The sequence below is a fragment of the Sturnus vulgaris genome, chromosome 1, assembly GCF_052056855.1.
Source record: "Sturnus vulgaris isolate bStuVul1 chromosome 1, bStuVul1.hap1, whole genome shotgun sequence".
Lineage (NCBI taxonomy): Eukaryota > Metazoa > Chordata > Aves > Passeriformes > Sturnidae > Sturnus > Sturnus vulgaris.
In genome coordinates this window covers 114,780,166-114,797,163 of record NC_142243.1, presented here as the reverse complement: position 1 = coordinate 114,797,163, position 16,998 = coordinate 114,780,166, and the positions used below count along the sequence as shown (strand labels likewise).

The window sequence follows — 16,998 nt, the reverse complement described above, 5'->3', positions numbered from 1 at the left end:
CTAACCTGACTTATTTTTACGTTGTAAAGACTTCTTAACAAGTTCTAATGCAACTTGTACATCATCTCAATTAACAATTTTGTAATAGAGCATACAAGCAAAGATTTGTCTTCAGCTGCACTTTTAAATCCATTTCTCTCCCCTCTGTCATTTCCTGGTCCACGAATCAGAAAGCAAGTTCTAAGAACTGAAGTCATGGCTGTTCACATAGGGTAGCTGACAAGGGAAGAAATACCATGGTCCAAAATGAAAATGCATGGCACAGATGATGCTATCTGCATCTGCAAAGTCTGCCATATCTAGTCAGTAGATACAGGATACTGTGTTCTTTTACTCCAAGGTTTAAATCTTTTGCACATAATTTATACTAGGAGTTTACTCTATACTCAGACGAAATTTATGAAAATAAACAACCTCCAATTGATCTAACCAAAAGAGGAATGGATCATGTCATTCTGTTAGAATGACCTCAGGATATTTTCATTACAGCATCTGAAATTGACAGAAAGTTTCTTGTTAAATCTTGCATTTGAACTTACCTTCACTACTTCTGTCCTCTAACAATAAATCATGTCTGTTAGGTGATTCCTGTGTTTTGGAAGTGTCACATTTTTTGCTGTGCAACCTTGGAGTCAATGTTTTATTTTCATCATCTGAACGATCACTGCCACTAGAGGTCCATACTATGTCCACAGCTTCCTTAGAGCTTTCAGCAGCAGCAGCTCCTATGAAAAAGTATTGTAAAGTGTTAGATTGATACAGAAATGCAGTTTTGTTAAATTTAAAAGTATTAAGAATTAAACTGTACTATTTTTAATAGGCAAAACTATAAATTCTGTTACTAGGCAGAGATTAATACTGAAGCATTAACTCATATGTTTTTCTTACATGAATTATTTTCAGTTTAGTTCTCCACAATAAATGATAGCACTGTGTCCTTCAGCAGTGTGAGAACAAGTCTGAGTGTCTGACATTTAGTCCCCCTACACACAGTCCTAACACTCCTCCACTCCCACACATGTACCCTTGTAAAATGCTGAGTGGTTTAAAGAAAGACTGTCCTTAGAATTCTGGGTTTAGGAGCTCTCTGACTTTATCCAATGGGTAACAAAGGAATAAAAGTATTCCAGCAGTAAAGATTACCCTTCAGTTTTCCTCTCTCGAGACAGGAAACTCCTCAGGTGTTGCAAATAAAAGCTGGCGAGGTTTTGAAGTAAAACATTTTAATTCAAAATACTTTTCTGCATAATTTTTAATCATAAAGGCAAAGAGAAAGGGATTCATGTTTAGCCCAGAGCATACAGAACTTGGAAGGCAGAATTTTCCACTTCATACCACTACTAAAACATTATAAGTAAATGGGAATTTAGACTATTATTGGGGGTTTGGAATTAGGCAGAAGGGCCTGGAAAAGAAAAACACAACCACATCTCCTCCTGCAACACAGAGAGGTTCTTCTTAGAAATCTAGAAAAGCTAGAACCTCAAGAGGTAAAAAATAAAAGTGCCCAGTAGGTCACCTACTTAAAGCCAACAGAAGCAGCACAGCTGCTGAAGCAAGCAGAAAAGCAGACTGAAAAATATCATCCCTTCTTTCTTTCCTTTCCTCTGGGCTCAAAAAAAAAGAACTAGAAAGAGTCAGTAAGTCCTCCTCCTCTTTATTCTGCCTAGAGTTCTTTTTTAAAATGACAATATTAACCAACTTGGGGGCATACAGAAGACTGTAAAAGCAGGAGGTTGACAAAACTCTGTTTTTCTATTGCCCATATTTACAAAATATGTGCTCTCTCATGCCTGCTTGTCTGTCTAGAAGAAGAGAGAATAATTCCACTTTCAATCTATACAGCTAAGGGCTATTTTTCATTCCCTCCTAATAACAATGTGAAGGATTTCAATATCCCATCTTAGTTATAATAAACACCACATACAGCATTAGTGATAATTCTTTCACCTTTTCAAAAGCAATAGCTGAATGCCTGCAGCTTTGCAGAATAAATTTCTGGCACTATGGATGAATAGATGAGCCCCACCACACTAGCGAGAGACTATGTCTTATCAAAATTAGCTTCTAATTACAGTAACAGAAAAAGAAAGAAACCAGTATTTTGAGCCAACTTCTACCCCAATACAGGACAAAATAAAGTAACAATATTCTGACAATGTTAACATAAAATAATCAAAACATACTAAATGCACTTTCAGCAGATGTTAACAGTGGTCCAAGACGTTTCTTAATCCTGGATTTCTTATTAGAAGGCCTCTGGGACTATATTAAAAAGAGACAGAGATTTAATCACTGAGACATTAAAAATAATTTTAACATGTATCAATATATTCAAAGCTGTTGTTACCCACCAAAGCTCTGCAGAACAATTTCAAATTAATTTTAAAATCTTCTACAATACTCTAATATAATGACGTATTAAAGTATAAGAACAGTAACATAAAATCTGAATTACCATAGTTCTGGAAAATACAGCTTTTTGTGGCTATGACAGAAATCACACATGACCTTGAGAAGAACAAGAGCCAGTATATTCAGCACTAAAATGTCAAAAGTGGGCAGTAACAACATTCTTGACAAAGCATGTGTCCTATTGAAAAGTTACACAAACAATTACTTGGTTTCCCTGTGTCTGATTTTACTATATCCCACAACATATGTGACACTGTGACCGCTCAGTACCAGAAGAAGAAATAGAAAAGCAGTTTGGGTCAGCACAAAATACTCTTCATTCAGAGCTGGCTGATTGAGCAGGATTTTCTACACTTAATTCACTATTGCAAACACATTATTTAGGTCTAGCAAAAAAATCTTCAGATGCAAACTATAGCATTTTTGTTCCATATTTTTTGGGAAATGTAGTATTCCATCCCAAATGTCAAATTTCTTTTGCATTTTTCAGTGTGTTATTGAAATTTTCTAAGTGATAAGTACTATCTAGAACACAATGTACTAACATATGCTCAGCAAGTTACACTAACAAGTTAAGACAATGTCCTTATGTAACTGTGCTTTCCATTTTCTGTCTATTTTGACAGTTGCAACAATATGCAGTTAGTTAGGAAACAACACCAAAAGAAAAGGCAACATCTTATTATTCGCTCAAGCATGGAAATTCACTGTCAGTTTGCATCTCTTTGTTACACCACTAAGGCAGCATTTTACCTCCTTCATTGAAGTGCTCTGAAAACCATCTCCACACCTAAGCCACGCATTGGAAATCGAAGTAGCAGACACTGATGTCCTGACATTTGATTTTTTCAGACGTAGGGGTGTCTCATCTGGGAATGGTGTGCATTCTGCATTCCAAAGTCTCTTCCGCTAGAGAAAGGAAAAACAAACCCATTAAAAACACTGTGTAGACATAATCAATTTCAAGTTAAATTTACTTGTTCTAGATTGTCCCTAGTATTATCTGAATGTTAAGAAACAAATTCCAATTTTCCTGAGCTCATTAAAAAGTCTCAAACATTTGCAAGCATCCTTTATGCAGCACTAAATAAAAACACCACCACCAATGTCATAGGTAAATTAAATTTTTGGTAAGTACACTTTCTGTTGGTCTAAGTTACATCTCATAGTACCTGACAGCTGCTCAGTGAAGCTAAAAATATTATGTTACACAGGAACTGTTCAGTCAAATATACTTTAACTAAATAATGCCTTCAAAGTCATATTTAATCTGCTTTAATTTTGTTTATGCAGGAGGTCGGACTAGGTATCACTAAACAGTTCACCATTAAAAATAACCAATCAACCAAAAAAAAAAAACCACCCCAGGCTCTTTCAGAGGTAAGAATTACACTTATTTTCACAACTATTTCCACACCAAAAATGTTGCCTTCCCCTTATATGGGATGCCAAAGTCATTCAGATTATTAGATAAATCATGAAACAGGACGCTGATCAGCATCCGGTGCTAATTTCAAGCAAGAGCTTGTAACATCTGAAAATAGCTGAAGATGAGAGAATTGCCTGTTATCACATCCAAAGTCATCTCACAGATTCAACACCAATTCACACATAGAAATTGAACTTGAGCACGATAAACATCTTATCTTACTGTGCTACTGAAACTTATCTTAGAAAATGCTAACTGTATTATCCAAATATGTCTGTCTTCTTCTGATATGCCTTCTCTCAAGCAACTATAGTTCCTACCTATAAATAATTATAACTCCAAAGTTAAGTTACTCAGCACACACATTTTCTGCCAGGCTGCTCAATCAGGACTGTAACATACATGTCAAGCATATGCACAACAAAAAACCAGAAAGTAGAATCAGAGAAGAAATATTCTGAGTTGGAAGGGACTCACAAGCATCACGGAAGCCCAGCTCCTGGCCCTGCACAGACTCAAGAATCACACCATGTGCCTAAGAGCACAAACATTTAGCACTTTTTGTCCATTTTGTAAATTGCAATGCATGTTTGCTTTCCACAGATTTTTTTCAGTGCTCTTGAGAATGAAACAAGCAGTTTCCAAAAGCATATAGTGAGCAGCATCTTACTGCACCCCTCCAGTCACACAGTCCTGCTGTGCAAGGTAAGCAGACAGAGCAAAACAAACGCGCTTTGCAGTTTCCACTGATGATAACTGACCCTGCTAAGAGCCTCTGCTAAAATTGCCAGAGGTATATACACCTCAAAGCACCTACTCATTATCACCAAAGTCAAACTGCTCCCATAACTACTCCCACAGATTCACAAAAGCTACAATCTTGAATCTGGCATGATGTTAAATCCGGAATCAACAGCACTTTGGTAAGGACATGATGTCAGATAAGGAGACTACAACAGTTTAACAAGAAAGGTAACATTATGACACAAAGAATTTAAACCCTGCTTCCCTTCTAGTGAAGATGCTGGCCTAAGCCTCAATTTTCAGACTGCTTAGACAGGAACCTCTACATTGGGCTTTCCTCTTGTCAAGCGCTTCTGATGGCTCTTAACCTTAGTTAGTGCTGGGAGTCTTGCTTACATGCCTGGTTTTGTAGCTTCTAGAAGATTTTGCGAGGTACATTTTGTAGATGTAGACTTACAGTATCAAATGCAATTCACCTAAGCTTATTTCTTGAATGGGACACTCCAGTTTCGAGGAACACATGTCTGTGCCAACAGCAGCATAATAGTTTGCAAGCTGGTTTACATGACATCACTTCTGATGGTCAGTTAAAAGCAGAAATGGTTGCAAGTAAGTGAAAAAGAAAGGGACGTCATTGCATGCACAAAGCGCTGCATGACACAGACTTTGTAATATACTTCTATTGTTAGCAAGCTTAATGAACATAGAACTAGGGAGTTCCTCTCTGTTAAGTCTCCCATTCATGTTGTTATTAAAACCATGACATTTCCTCACAGCAAACCTCAATGTCTCTGTGCTGTGCAATATCAATGGAGGAAAGAAAGAGTGTGACATAAGAGGCAGAATGTGGCAGCTGAGACATGGCCACTGCTGCACAACTGCCACGATTTGGGAAAGGAGTACCATACAAAAATCAGCAGAATAAAGGCTACATGTAACTCCCTCTTCCTACGTAAGAAGGGTTAAGGTGCAAATAGGAAGGATATGCTTACAGGCAACACGGTTAAAAAAGCAGACTGAGTAGAACAAATAGCTGGGTTTATGTTTAGATGGTTACACTTCTATTTAGAGTGCAATGTAAAGTTTCACTGGAAGTGGGTTTTAAACAACCGAAATTCAGAGTACTAGACAGTCACGGGTGTGACAGGAAAAATGACTTTTCATAATTAATGACTTAACAGCAGAAGAGTTTTATTTAACCCTGCACTTCCTTAGCCAGATTAAAGGCAGGACTGCTCAGGTTTTCAGAGCAGCACTACAGAGCTGTCTCAGGGCAGGTGGTTCCATGACAAACCAGAAACAACTGGAGTCCACTCTTCCCCTTCTTCCTTCCAAGCACTTAGCACTTGCCAGACTATGTGCAGACACAGCAATGATGAACCAAACTGTAAGAAAACTTCTTTGGGAAGAAGCACTTGTTATCTACAGCTGGTGCAGCAGCACGAGAAAGATACAAGGGTCACTGGGACCACTCCAGCAGCTGCTTGACACCATGTCAGCTTAATTACAACCTGAAGAACCATCAGTACTGCTGACAGATCCGGTTAATTAGCTCTTTGTTTTATCATACATCCTGCTCCCCTGATTCAAGAAAATCTTGAGTGTTTCTGCTACCACCACACAGAAATGTATAGCCACTACAGTCACTGAGAAAACCTGAAAACAGTCCCCAAAGTCCCGACCCAAGATACACCCTTTACATGAGATATTCCTCAAGTATGGCAAATTCTGGCAGACTCCACTTGGAAGGAAGCAAAAGAGAAGGACTTAGGATTGTTGATATTGACAGCAGTGGCTTTGAGTTCCATGTTTCTAACATTAATATCTTTCCACAATTTCCCACATTCTAGACTACCTTAAAAAACTGAAAAAAAAATCCTCAAGACAATTACCTCATCCCAAATTCCTTGTTAATTTAAATCTCTCTATATAAATATCTGATGTGAATTCAAGAAATTGGACCTACAGCTTCAATCCACAGCTACTGAGAGGGCCTGGGAGCAGGTGCCAGGGAGCTGATAGCAGCCTGCAGGGCCTCCCTGGCTCTTTGCCTTCAGACACGGTGGGAACAGTGCCAGTGTTAGGGACAGCACTGTCACCCTTCCCCTGCAAAGCCACCTTGGCACAGAGGGTTGGTGTCCAAAGACTTCTGTCACAGGAATGCATCTGCTGGCATGCAGAGACAGCAAGTTTTAAAGGTTCTTGCTTCTGCTCCAGCCTGCTTCAAGGCAGTAGAGAAATTAACATTTTAAGAAACTTAATTCTCAGGAATAAATATTTATAATTAAGCTAATCTGAAGTCTGTGTTGTTCCCAAAGAAATGCAGCAACAACTGCGAGTTCTTTTAATATCGAGTCACAAGGTTAATAATCTTTTTCTTTTAATCTGAAATAAAAATGGGGCACACAAAAAAAAGCTTGTCTAATTTACTGAAGGAATGCATGCAGTATCTAGAAACAAGGTATTGGACTTAAAAAAAAAAATCACTGAATCAGGCTCAAAAGAGCAACAGCATGTAGACCTGCGATACATCACAAAATCAAGATTTATCACAAAAACAGTCAGACAAAGAACCTTATAAATTGCGTAAGGTGTCAGAAGCCAAAATATGACCTCTGAAATTTTGAGTTAAAAAGGGGAAAGCTAGGATGGCTATGTCATATAGAAATTGCCTTGACCTCTGTTCACAAAAGCATTGCATTTTTGTCTCTGAAGCAGTTCCTTCTAAATGAGTGAAAAAAAACTGAGTTACTTCTGCTGGCATTAGTGGAATTAGGACCAAGCCCTCCTCATAAAGGGCATGGCAAGCAACTTTAACCCATTACTCCTTTAGATTTCCAGTAACATAAAGGTAAGTAAACCTAAATAGATGCAGGTGAGAGGAAAAGGAAGGCATTCTGAAAAAAAAACAAAGAAAATGTATAGTGACTATACAACAGACTACTGCAAGTATGGGGCTGGGGTGTTGGATTTGACTTTTAAACAGATGCTGCTATAGAGAACATCTCCACTCAACCAATCTGTGTGGTTACTCATGCCCAGGACTTGGTACCCAGAAACACCCCAAATAAAGTCACTGGGATGATATGCTCAAAGGCCACTCACTACACGCTCTTTACACTCCAGACAACCCCACTTCTCTGGAGCTACTCCAAAAACCATGGGAAGAGCCCCCAGGAGTACATGACCCAATACATTATCTGCCTCACATGCAAGTGGCATTTCTTTGACACATTACCTTCTCTAACACAAGAAGCAACATAAGCCAAAGGAGAAAACTAGTGATAAAACACTTCACCACATGAACTCCTCCTGCTACTGGCTTTCAAATCCAAAAATTAGTCACATCATTTAAACATCACTCAGAAGTATTCAAATACAACTGTTACTTTCTTCCTGAACAGAATGAAAAACTATTAAAAATCACAGCTCTAGTTGCCAGAGACCTTTCACATTAAAAAAAAAAATCTGAAGGGAGCAATCACATAAAAGTATGCAAATATCAAACAGTGACCAACAGCCATCCTCATCTTCTGCCTTTGTTCTCATCAGTTTCACAGGAAAGTACTCCAACTAAAACACTTTAGCTTGTGCTGGCCTTCAAAAGTCCAATGCCAAGATAGCACGAAACCGAATTTGACAACAGGTATCTCATTTTCAGCAAAACACTGTATTCGTGATACTGAGTTCCTAAAATTGTAACTACTGTTTTTAGTGCCTAGATTAAAAGTGAAGTTCTAATTTAATATGAAAACATCCTTGCATTTTAAACTCTTAAGTGAAGATTCAAATAAAGGTTGCAGACTTAACGTCATGGTCTGAATTTTTTTCCAGCAAAGATTAATTTTTTACTCCTATGAAAATCAGTATGCATATTTTCCAAAGATGATTCACAGGAACACAGTCTGTAGAAAGGTCCTCATCAATTTGTAATCATTGATTTTAAAAAATATCTATACTGTATGACAGTCAATCACAGCAATGATAATCTGCCATACCATACCTCCTTCTACTCTCGTGGTAAAGAAATATTAAAACCAAATTAAAAACTTAAAATAAATTTCCCATTGCTATTGATATGAGACCAAAATTTTAAAATCACTCTTTCAAAACCTTTCTTTGTGCTCATGATTTTTATGACACTAAATGAAAGACTATTCTCAATGATTTACACTGACGTATATAAGATTACCATTTGAATGTCAGGATTTTTAATGTACACATCCTCTAAGCAAGAGCATAAATTATTATATGCTTACATTGAAAAAAACCCCAACTCTCATAGAATACTATTGAAGTATACTTTGCATTAACAATTAGTGCCAAGTTGTTAGAGAGAAGTCTGCAATCTATGAAAGCAGTTAAAACAGAAGTATTTTATAAAAGCTTACACAAAATTAAGTTATCCGAAATGTTTAGGATATAATAACAGCATCACACATCTTTGTTATGTCTCAGGTTGGCATGAGTTTTTAACCAGTTTAATTAATAGTCAAGCAATGGGGAGCACTGCTCTATTTTCCCTTGATCAGCGTAAGCTTTCATTCATCAAGGAACATTATCTTTGTCAGCAAAAGGAGTTACTATTTTCACAAGCTGTTATCACATTGCAACAAGACTTGGTTAAGACAGCTCAGCGAGCATTTTTTCACCAGCTAAGAACTTAAAACCTTTCAGAGGAAAACATGTATAGTGACAATATTACGGGTTAATTTATGTGAAGTATAGTAGTTTATTTCTAAGCTTGCTGTTGACGTTTTCTCCCATTGAAATTTACTTTAAATGTGCTTATATTTTAAAAGCAGTTGAACATGCACACCAGTATAGACAAAATTCTCCAAGAACCACATCTGCCATCTGTCAACTCTATTTGTCAGCGCTATGTATCAAACAACACTTGTAGCCCCTCTTTCAGCAGTACCTCAATATTAGCCTAAGCACGGCTAATCAGAGCCAGCACATCCTAACTGCCCCTCTGCGGGGAACATCCAATGCACCAAGAAAATTAGCAAAGGAAAAGGACAGAAAAACAGCACGGGGCGCTTCTCCTCCCTGCGCTCGCAGACCGGGAAGCGAAGCTGCTCGAAACAGTGTCAATCCCGGCCAACTCCCACAATTCTCTTTTCCTCTCAAGTTTTACTCTCCCTGAACTTTCCCCGACTGCCATGTAAGCAGGCCGAGCTCCCCGCTCCTCTCGGAGCAGCCGTGCCACGATGGATTTTTCACTGTCCGTGTTGCGCAACCGCGCGCACGACCAGGAACGCGGGGAAGGGCCCATGTTCCCGCCCCGCGCTCCAGCGTGGCGGGTTCCCAACACAAGGATCGCCTTGCAGCCGGGTATCAAAGGGCAGCGAGGGCACAGCGAGGGAACAGCGCGGCGGCTGCCGCTCTGTCGCCGCTGCCGCTCTGTCGCCGCTGCTACCACCACCCACCCCCGCGCCCCCGCATGGGGCCGGGAGGCGCGGCTGGCCGGCGGCCAGGGCACACGGCAAGGCCGCCGCGAAGAGCGCGGGGATCGCCACGGGGAGCGGCACGGCTCGGCTCCGCAGGGCGGCATTCCGCGGCCCGGCCGAGCCCCTTGTCCTCCCGTCCCGCCGTCGGTACCTTCCCGCCGGGCATCGCCCCCGGCGCGGCGCCGCGTCCCCGGTCACGTGGCGGGGGAGCACCGGGGGCGGGGCCGAGGGAACCCCCAGCCCGCGCCCGCCCTTTGCAGCTTTGGCGCCGCCGGAGCCGCGGCTTCTGATTGGGCGGAGCGCGGGTGACGTAGAGGGGCTGGGCGGGGCTCCCGGGCAGGGGGTGCTCGGTGCGCGCGCGCCGGGGGCGGGCCGGTGTCCCGGGGGGCGCGGGAGCGGATCTGATCCGCACCGGGGATTTCCCAGCGGGAAACGCCGCTGCCGGCACCGCATCCCTCCTGCCCTCCGTGCCGAGCTGCCCCGGCTGGAGAGAGGCGGAGCTGGGGCTGCCGCGAACTGGGCCTGCCCAGAGCCGGGGCTGAGTTGGCAGCGCTGATTTTTGAGGAGATGTGCAAAGCGATGTCTGAGCTCTGTTCTTCTCTGAGGAGATTTTCAGCGTGGGTTTTGCCTCTGCATCCTTCATGATAGCCAAGTTCACTCCTGCATCCTTGGTGATACCCGGGTTCACTCAGAAGTAAATCTCAAATTAATGTTTAACACCACAAGGGAAGATAGCACAGGGATGGAAACACTGGCTAGATACCTAAGCAAGTAATGTCTAAACACAAGGCACTTGAAAAGTACATTTGCTGTTACACCATTAAAATAAGATTTTTTTAAAACTTCCTAAACAAAAAGCTGATAAATTTACCGGCAAAAAGGGTAATGTCAGTGCCAAGATGTAGACTTGGAATTGAAACTGCTTTGCACGAGCGTTCTCTTCCTTAAAATGATAAGTTGCAGCTAATAGAAGGATAAAAGGCTGATCACCTTTGGAAATGTTTTACTGGTGCAAGTGGAAACATTGGCAGAAAAGGGACAGATAGGTTATTTTTATATTGCTTATTGTATATTCTGGACAAGGTCACCTTGGCTGCCAGTGCTGCTGTTAAACACAAGTAATAAATCTTCGTAAAATAAGGTAGTTGTATCTCATAGCTTAATTAGAATTTATAAAATACTTACATTTTGTTAGAAGGTACTTCATGACTGCATTTTTACTGTTGAACCCTAATTATATATATCCGTCTATGGTTCAGTTTGTATTTTTCCCAAAGCACCCTATGGCAAATACCCGCCTGGCATTCCCTTTATAAAACTGCCACTAATTAAAGTGGATTTTGCAAACAGAAGAGACAGAAACATCATCATCCAAATTGCCTTTGATTTTTATATTCAAAACAGAATTAAAAGCACTGGGTTCTCATCCTTCCAAAAATTTGCAGTATTTCTTCTGAAATTACCAGACTGACAAATTAATTCTATTATACATCCTCAAGGTGGTTTCCTTTGAAAATGTATGTTATTGCAGTGCTTAGCTAAATAATCTTATGTTAGAGCTAAACCACAGAGAAATGGACCAGTGGAAGTCTCGTCTGCTTTAGTGAGTGTATTTTTTTCTGTGCATAAACTGATTCCAAGGATTCCAAGGTGCTCACACCTGGGAGGAACTTACTTCTATAGAATCCCAAGAAGGTGACCCAATCTACAGATTCCTTTTATTTGTTTTCATGTTCTTCACAAACAAGTATTGAAATTACATGGAAGTACATGGAGAAAACCACCGTATATATTAGGAACTAAAACAGAGCTGCAACTTTTAAAAAAATAATGTCTCTGTTTCATTATTAGAATAATAATAATAATTAGAAATAGTGAAGAAAGAATAATAAAAGCTAAGCTTCTTGACAAAAGCTTAAATTTCATAATACCACTAGATTATTCTTCAAGTTTTAAAAGTTTCTGTGCATTATATTTTGGAAGTAATAATTAACACAATTGGTTATTTTTTGAAGAACTGGTTTTTCAACTACATATACAAGCATATCTATCTTTTCACAGTCTTATATAATAGTTTGAGTCCACTATTTTATCTGATATACTGATTGACTGTATTTGCACTTGAGATCAAATCTACTGCTGCTCAAGGAACATTAAGTAATGGTGTACTTTTTTGTATTTCTGTTGCATCAAAATTCTATGAAAACTATAAAATTTCTGTTAGCAATAAAAATGTGATTTTTAGTGAAATCCAAAAAAAGGTAACTTATTTGTGGCTGGTGCTGTTGATTGCACCAATGTTCCTTAATCTGCATGTAGAAAGAACTCTTTCAAAGAAACAAAATATATTTTATACGGATGAGTTAACGATAAGGAAGCTTAAATTACTGAAGCTTGGCGCACTTGTTTCTATTGATTGAATGTGCCCGTCCTTCATTCTAATATGGGTTTATGGATTCATTTCCTCTTACAGAGCATTAAGTTAGAGCTTTAAAAGCTTTCCAGTGTACAAAGTCTGGTACAGACAATGTCAAGTTCAAACACAGAAAGTTTTTTCGTTTGAGTCATTTCTTCAGCAAAGTTTTGAAAGTCACAAGTATCCCAGACATTGAACTGGGATGAAGTAGGTGAGGAAAAACTCATCAAATATTTTAGTCTGTCTTTCACGGTCAGATAGGTTTTTATGAGTTTGTCAGGCAAAAGGTGATCCAAAGGCCTAGGCTAGATACCAGAGAAATCACAGTCTAGATCCAAAATAACATTTTCTTCTGCAGACTGTGTTGCAGTTTTATCATTCCAGGCTTTCTAGGGTTTTTTTTTAGGAAACAACATGAAACACTTAAATCTTTTTAATCCTTAAGCTACAATGTCAGTTCCACTTTAAATTAAATTGTACTGTTTCACAGTACAGTGCATCACTATGCTGAGGCAAGCTGTAAACTGTGGAAGAAATGGGGAAAAAAAAAACACAAAACCCCTCGGGGATGCCAGATTGCAGTGAATCAAAGAGTCAAGTTCTAACATTCACACAAATTAAAAATTAATAGCTGATCGTTTAAGAATCAAAAGCAAAAAAAAAAAAAAGGTTTTAAATGAATCAGCATACCCAGGAAGCATCACTTTACCAGCCCTTGCCCCTGGGTTGTAAGGACGTGAGGGGCTCCAGCCTCTGGAGTGTCCTGGCTGCCCACTGGCACAGAGTGGCTGCACACTGAGCCTAAGCCAGCTCATCCCAGCATCCCAGCTCCAAGGGCTCCCCATGGCATCTTGCAGTGGCTGACATTTTTGTCTTCTCCTGCTGTTTCTCTGGGTCAGTACTATAAAAGGAATATGAGTACATAACTTTCTGTCAGACACTAACATTTGGGAAACATATTTGCCTACTTTTTATGAGATGCCTCTGTAGTTTAATGAGGTAAGTGCAAATAAAATAATATTTTCCAAGCTGAAACTGAACAGCAATCATAAAGTACTCTCTTTTGGCTCTAGCTGGTAAGAAAAAATGCTGACACATATTCAAAGCTGGAAAAAAGTGACATATTTTAAACTTCAATCATTAGACCAGTTTACTCCCATGAAAGTTTTTCCTCTTATTTTAATTCAACAAGATTTCAAAATTACTGAGGGGCCAATAACATAGAACTTTATAAATGTTAGTAACTCTGGGTATTGAATTTCCTCTTTTAGGTCTAGTACTAATACAACTTTAGCCTAATCATGACTATGGTGTACCCTTGTGTTGAAGACTACAAACACTGTTCCTGAAAAATGCCTTGCCCAAGGGAGAATAGTATGTTAAAAAAGTGGATAGGTTAATACATTAATCCCTTCTTCTACTGCTTTGGCAGCTGATCATTTTGGGTTTGGTCTCTACATGATTTCTTTCTGCTTTTTTTTTCACTCCTTGAAGTAGGCAGGAATGTGCTATTAGATGTCTTCTAGATAAAGGCTATTGCATAGCACACAGCTTTAAGGTGGGGAATAAACAAGACACAATAAATTATTAAAAGTCAAAGTTGCCATACTAGGCAGTCTTCCCTATCCAAGAAGCTCCATCATTATTAATTTATTATTATAACTTATAATAAATAAGAAGAAGGATTTATTGGGTTATTTATTTATTATTTACTATATATATAGTAAATATATATATACTATATAAAATGATATATATATATATATAATATATATAAAAATTATTTATTTATTGTTTATTCTAGGCCATCCTGAGCCCTCATCTATTTGTCTGCCATTCTAGTCCATAAAGAATACAATTTGTCTTCATGTTTGATTTCTGTTTTTCAAATAATTACCATTTGAACAGCAACTTTTGAAACCTTTTCATGCATGTCTCAGTGGTACAATAGGTCCACTCTTTCAAAATAATAAATAATTGTTTTCTTCTCAGTACTACATGTAATTAACAAATAGCACTGAAGACCTGGGAATTCCCTTGCTGATTTCACTGAATTCAAATCTGGCCTTGAATTATTTCCCCTAGCTGCAGAAAGCCGTTTGGATCATTCTCTTAATAAAGTCTGACCTGTTGCAGATGCTCCAGCCACAGCTGAGCAAAGACTTGAACTTTTTCTATAATGGAAGTTAACCGTGCTCTGATCTGGCCTTTTGTCTGAATGCTCATCTCATCCACACTCAAACTCATGAAATGGAACCAGATAATAATACTCATGTACCAGTTAGAACTCCTCCTTACTCGGGCTACGACTTATTACTCTTCCAGAAAAAAATCAAGGAAATGTGCTGCAGCATTAAGGCTGCTTTCACTCCTCTTCCCAGAGTCCTGCATGTAGGACAAACATCTTGGATCACAGCTCAAACATTGGTCCATAAAAGAACTCTAAATCACATCAGATTGAAAAATATAACCATAGAATAAACTCTAAACACATACGTGGGTGTGTATAGGGAGACAGTGACAACATGAGGTGTAGCAGTAAAGCACATGGCTTGAGCTTGGGTTGCACCTGGGCTTGGCTAGTCTGTATGTGTGGTTTTAAGGGCCAACTATTCCTATGAACCATGATGCCTAAATCAAGGCAGTTCCTTAAATCAACAGCTAGCACAGCTAGCATCAGTATAATTTCCACAGTAGTCTCAAACTCCATGTTACCCCATGTTACAGCTTGCTCTGTGATATTCCATATTCATTCACCAGTCTGTTTCCTGCTCTTTAGTATAACTTCTGCTGCATCCTTTGATGTGCTCATTAGCAGACACAGAACATGCTGAAGTGCGAGTTCAAGCAATTGCATTTTTACATATAAGTAGTCTTCGACATTCCCTGTTTAGTGTAGTATTATCAGGGTTTGAGAGTTTTTTTGTGTTTCATTTATCACTGTAATAGTTTTGAGAGAAAAGAAAATAAAACTTGTATTCTCTGTCCACTATATCTATGTATCTTCTGTATCTATATATTTTTGACATAAATCTAGAAGTCTGCAAAGAGAAAAAACCCTTTTTTGGCCTACTTTCTACCTTTCAGAAAAGCAAGCACCTATTCTACTACTTTCCATCATACTCGTAATAGTTGTTCAGACAAATTTCTGCTTTCATGTTTGAGGCTTCTAAGGTTAGAGTTAAGAAGTGAAAGTAATAATTCTAAAATGCTTTGGCCTGTTTTAGTAACTTGCTTGCACAAAAAAACTGCAGTGAGTACAGTACTGGTCATGAATATTTTCTTATATACCCTTGTAAATTAATCCAATAGCATAACACAATTTTAAAACATGATAATAGCAAGGAAGGGGATCCTCAATCAAAAGTCAGGATATGAACGCCAATTAAAATTAGAGTTGCCTCATGGAAAATATAAGATCCAAACACATTAGCTTTCTTAACTGGTATCAAGCTTTTAACTCAGTAACCTGAAGCTAAGTGTTAAAGTTCTGGGTTGTTTTCAAGAGCAGAAGTTGAGCAGCTGCTGCTGCTGGAAGCAGAATGCAGGTGTAAGCACATCTCGATTGATTAATGTGTAATTAATAATACAGAACATGAACCATTGTATACAGTTTGCACTTAACGATCATAACTTGCATATCATTCCTGTCAAACCTGCACAGTTTGTAAAATAACACTGACTCTCACAATACTTAAGATGCCTCGTGGGGTGCAAGTAATGGATTTTAATTGATTTGCTTTCTGGATAGATTCCATTTGGTCCATAAAATCTCAGACCCTGAAGTGTATGATTTCAAATCTCTCTGTCAGTTGCGTAGAGTGAAGGTAACACAAGGTGTTATGCCATATGCTTAAATGCTTTTGCAGCTGAAACGTTACTCCTGATGTTTTCCAGTATTTATTTATTTATTTATTTATTTATTTATTTATTTATTTTGCCTATTACCAGTGCCTCACGCCTCACTTCCCTAGAAATCAGGAGACACAGAGTGCACTGCTGACTGATGTGGTGTGGCATGCTCCAGTGCAGGTGCAATAATAAGATGCAAGACTCACATTATTGCTGGAATGCAAATATAAACCTTAATCCTCAGTGTCACCTCTTTCTGAAACACGTTACTTAACATTGTTTGTGTAGTGTTACTTGGCATGTTTTGCATTTGTCATACTCAGCATTGTTTTGTTTAGCGACCTCACGGGCGCGTCTTCCCGTACGCTGTAAATACGGCATCTTTAATAGCCAGAAGAACAGTTTGGAGGTGATTCCTGCGGCGTGCCCGGGTTCGGCGAGGTAATTTCGGGCGTGTAATACTGGCTGTCGGCAGGCGAACACCGGGGTCCTGGGGCCGCGGGGATCTGCCCGCTCCCACGGGACCCGCCCGGGATGCGCCCGGGATCCAGCCCCGCCGGCAGCCCCGGCGCGGATGCCCGGAGCCGGGGGCAGGTCCAGCCCGTGGGGCGCGGCCGGGGAGCCGCCCTCCGCCCGCCCCCGGCCCCGCCACCTCCCTCCCTCCTCCCTCCTCCGTCCTCCCTCCCATC

At 39.6% G+C, this 16,998-nt stretch overlaps 1 protein-coding gene across 3 annotated transcripts in view; it reads right to left on the bottom strand.

Moving 5' to 3' along the window:
- The window catches only part of SPIDR (scaffold protein involved in DNA repair), a 193,852-nt gene extending 183,616 nt beyond the window's left edge, over positions 1–10,236 (bottom strand). For all 3 annotated transcript variants that reach the window (XR_015807293.1, XM_014874307.2, XM_088174758.1), the window contains exons 1-4: positions 10,193–10,236; positions 3,169–3,324; positions 2,187–2,265; positions 540–725 (exon numbers count right to left, since the gene is read on the bottom strand). Coding sequence is in view for 2 of the 3 variants with exons in the window: in XM_014874307.2 (XP_014729793.2) it covers positions 540–725; positions 2,187–2,265; positions 3,169–3,324; positions 10,193–10,207 (436 nt within the window). In the remaining variant the exon portion in view is untranslated. The remainder of the gene's footprint in view (positions 1–539; positions 726–2,186; positions 2,266–3,168; positions 3,325–10,192) is intronic.
- Between the last annotated feature and the right edge of the window lie 6,762 nt (positions 10,237–16,998).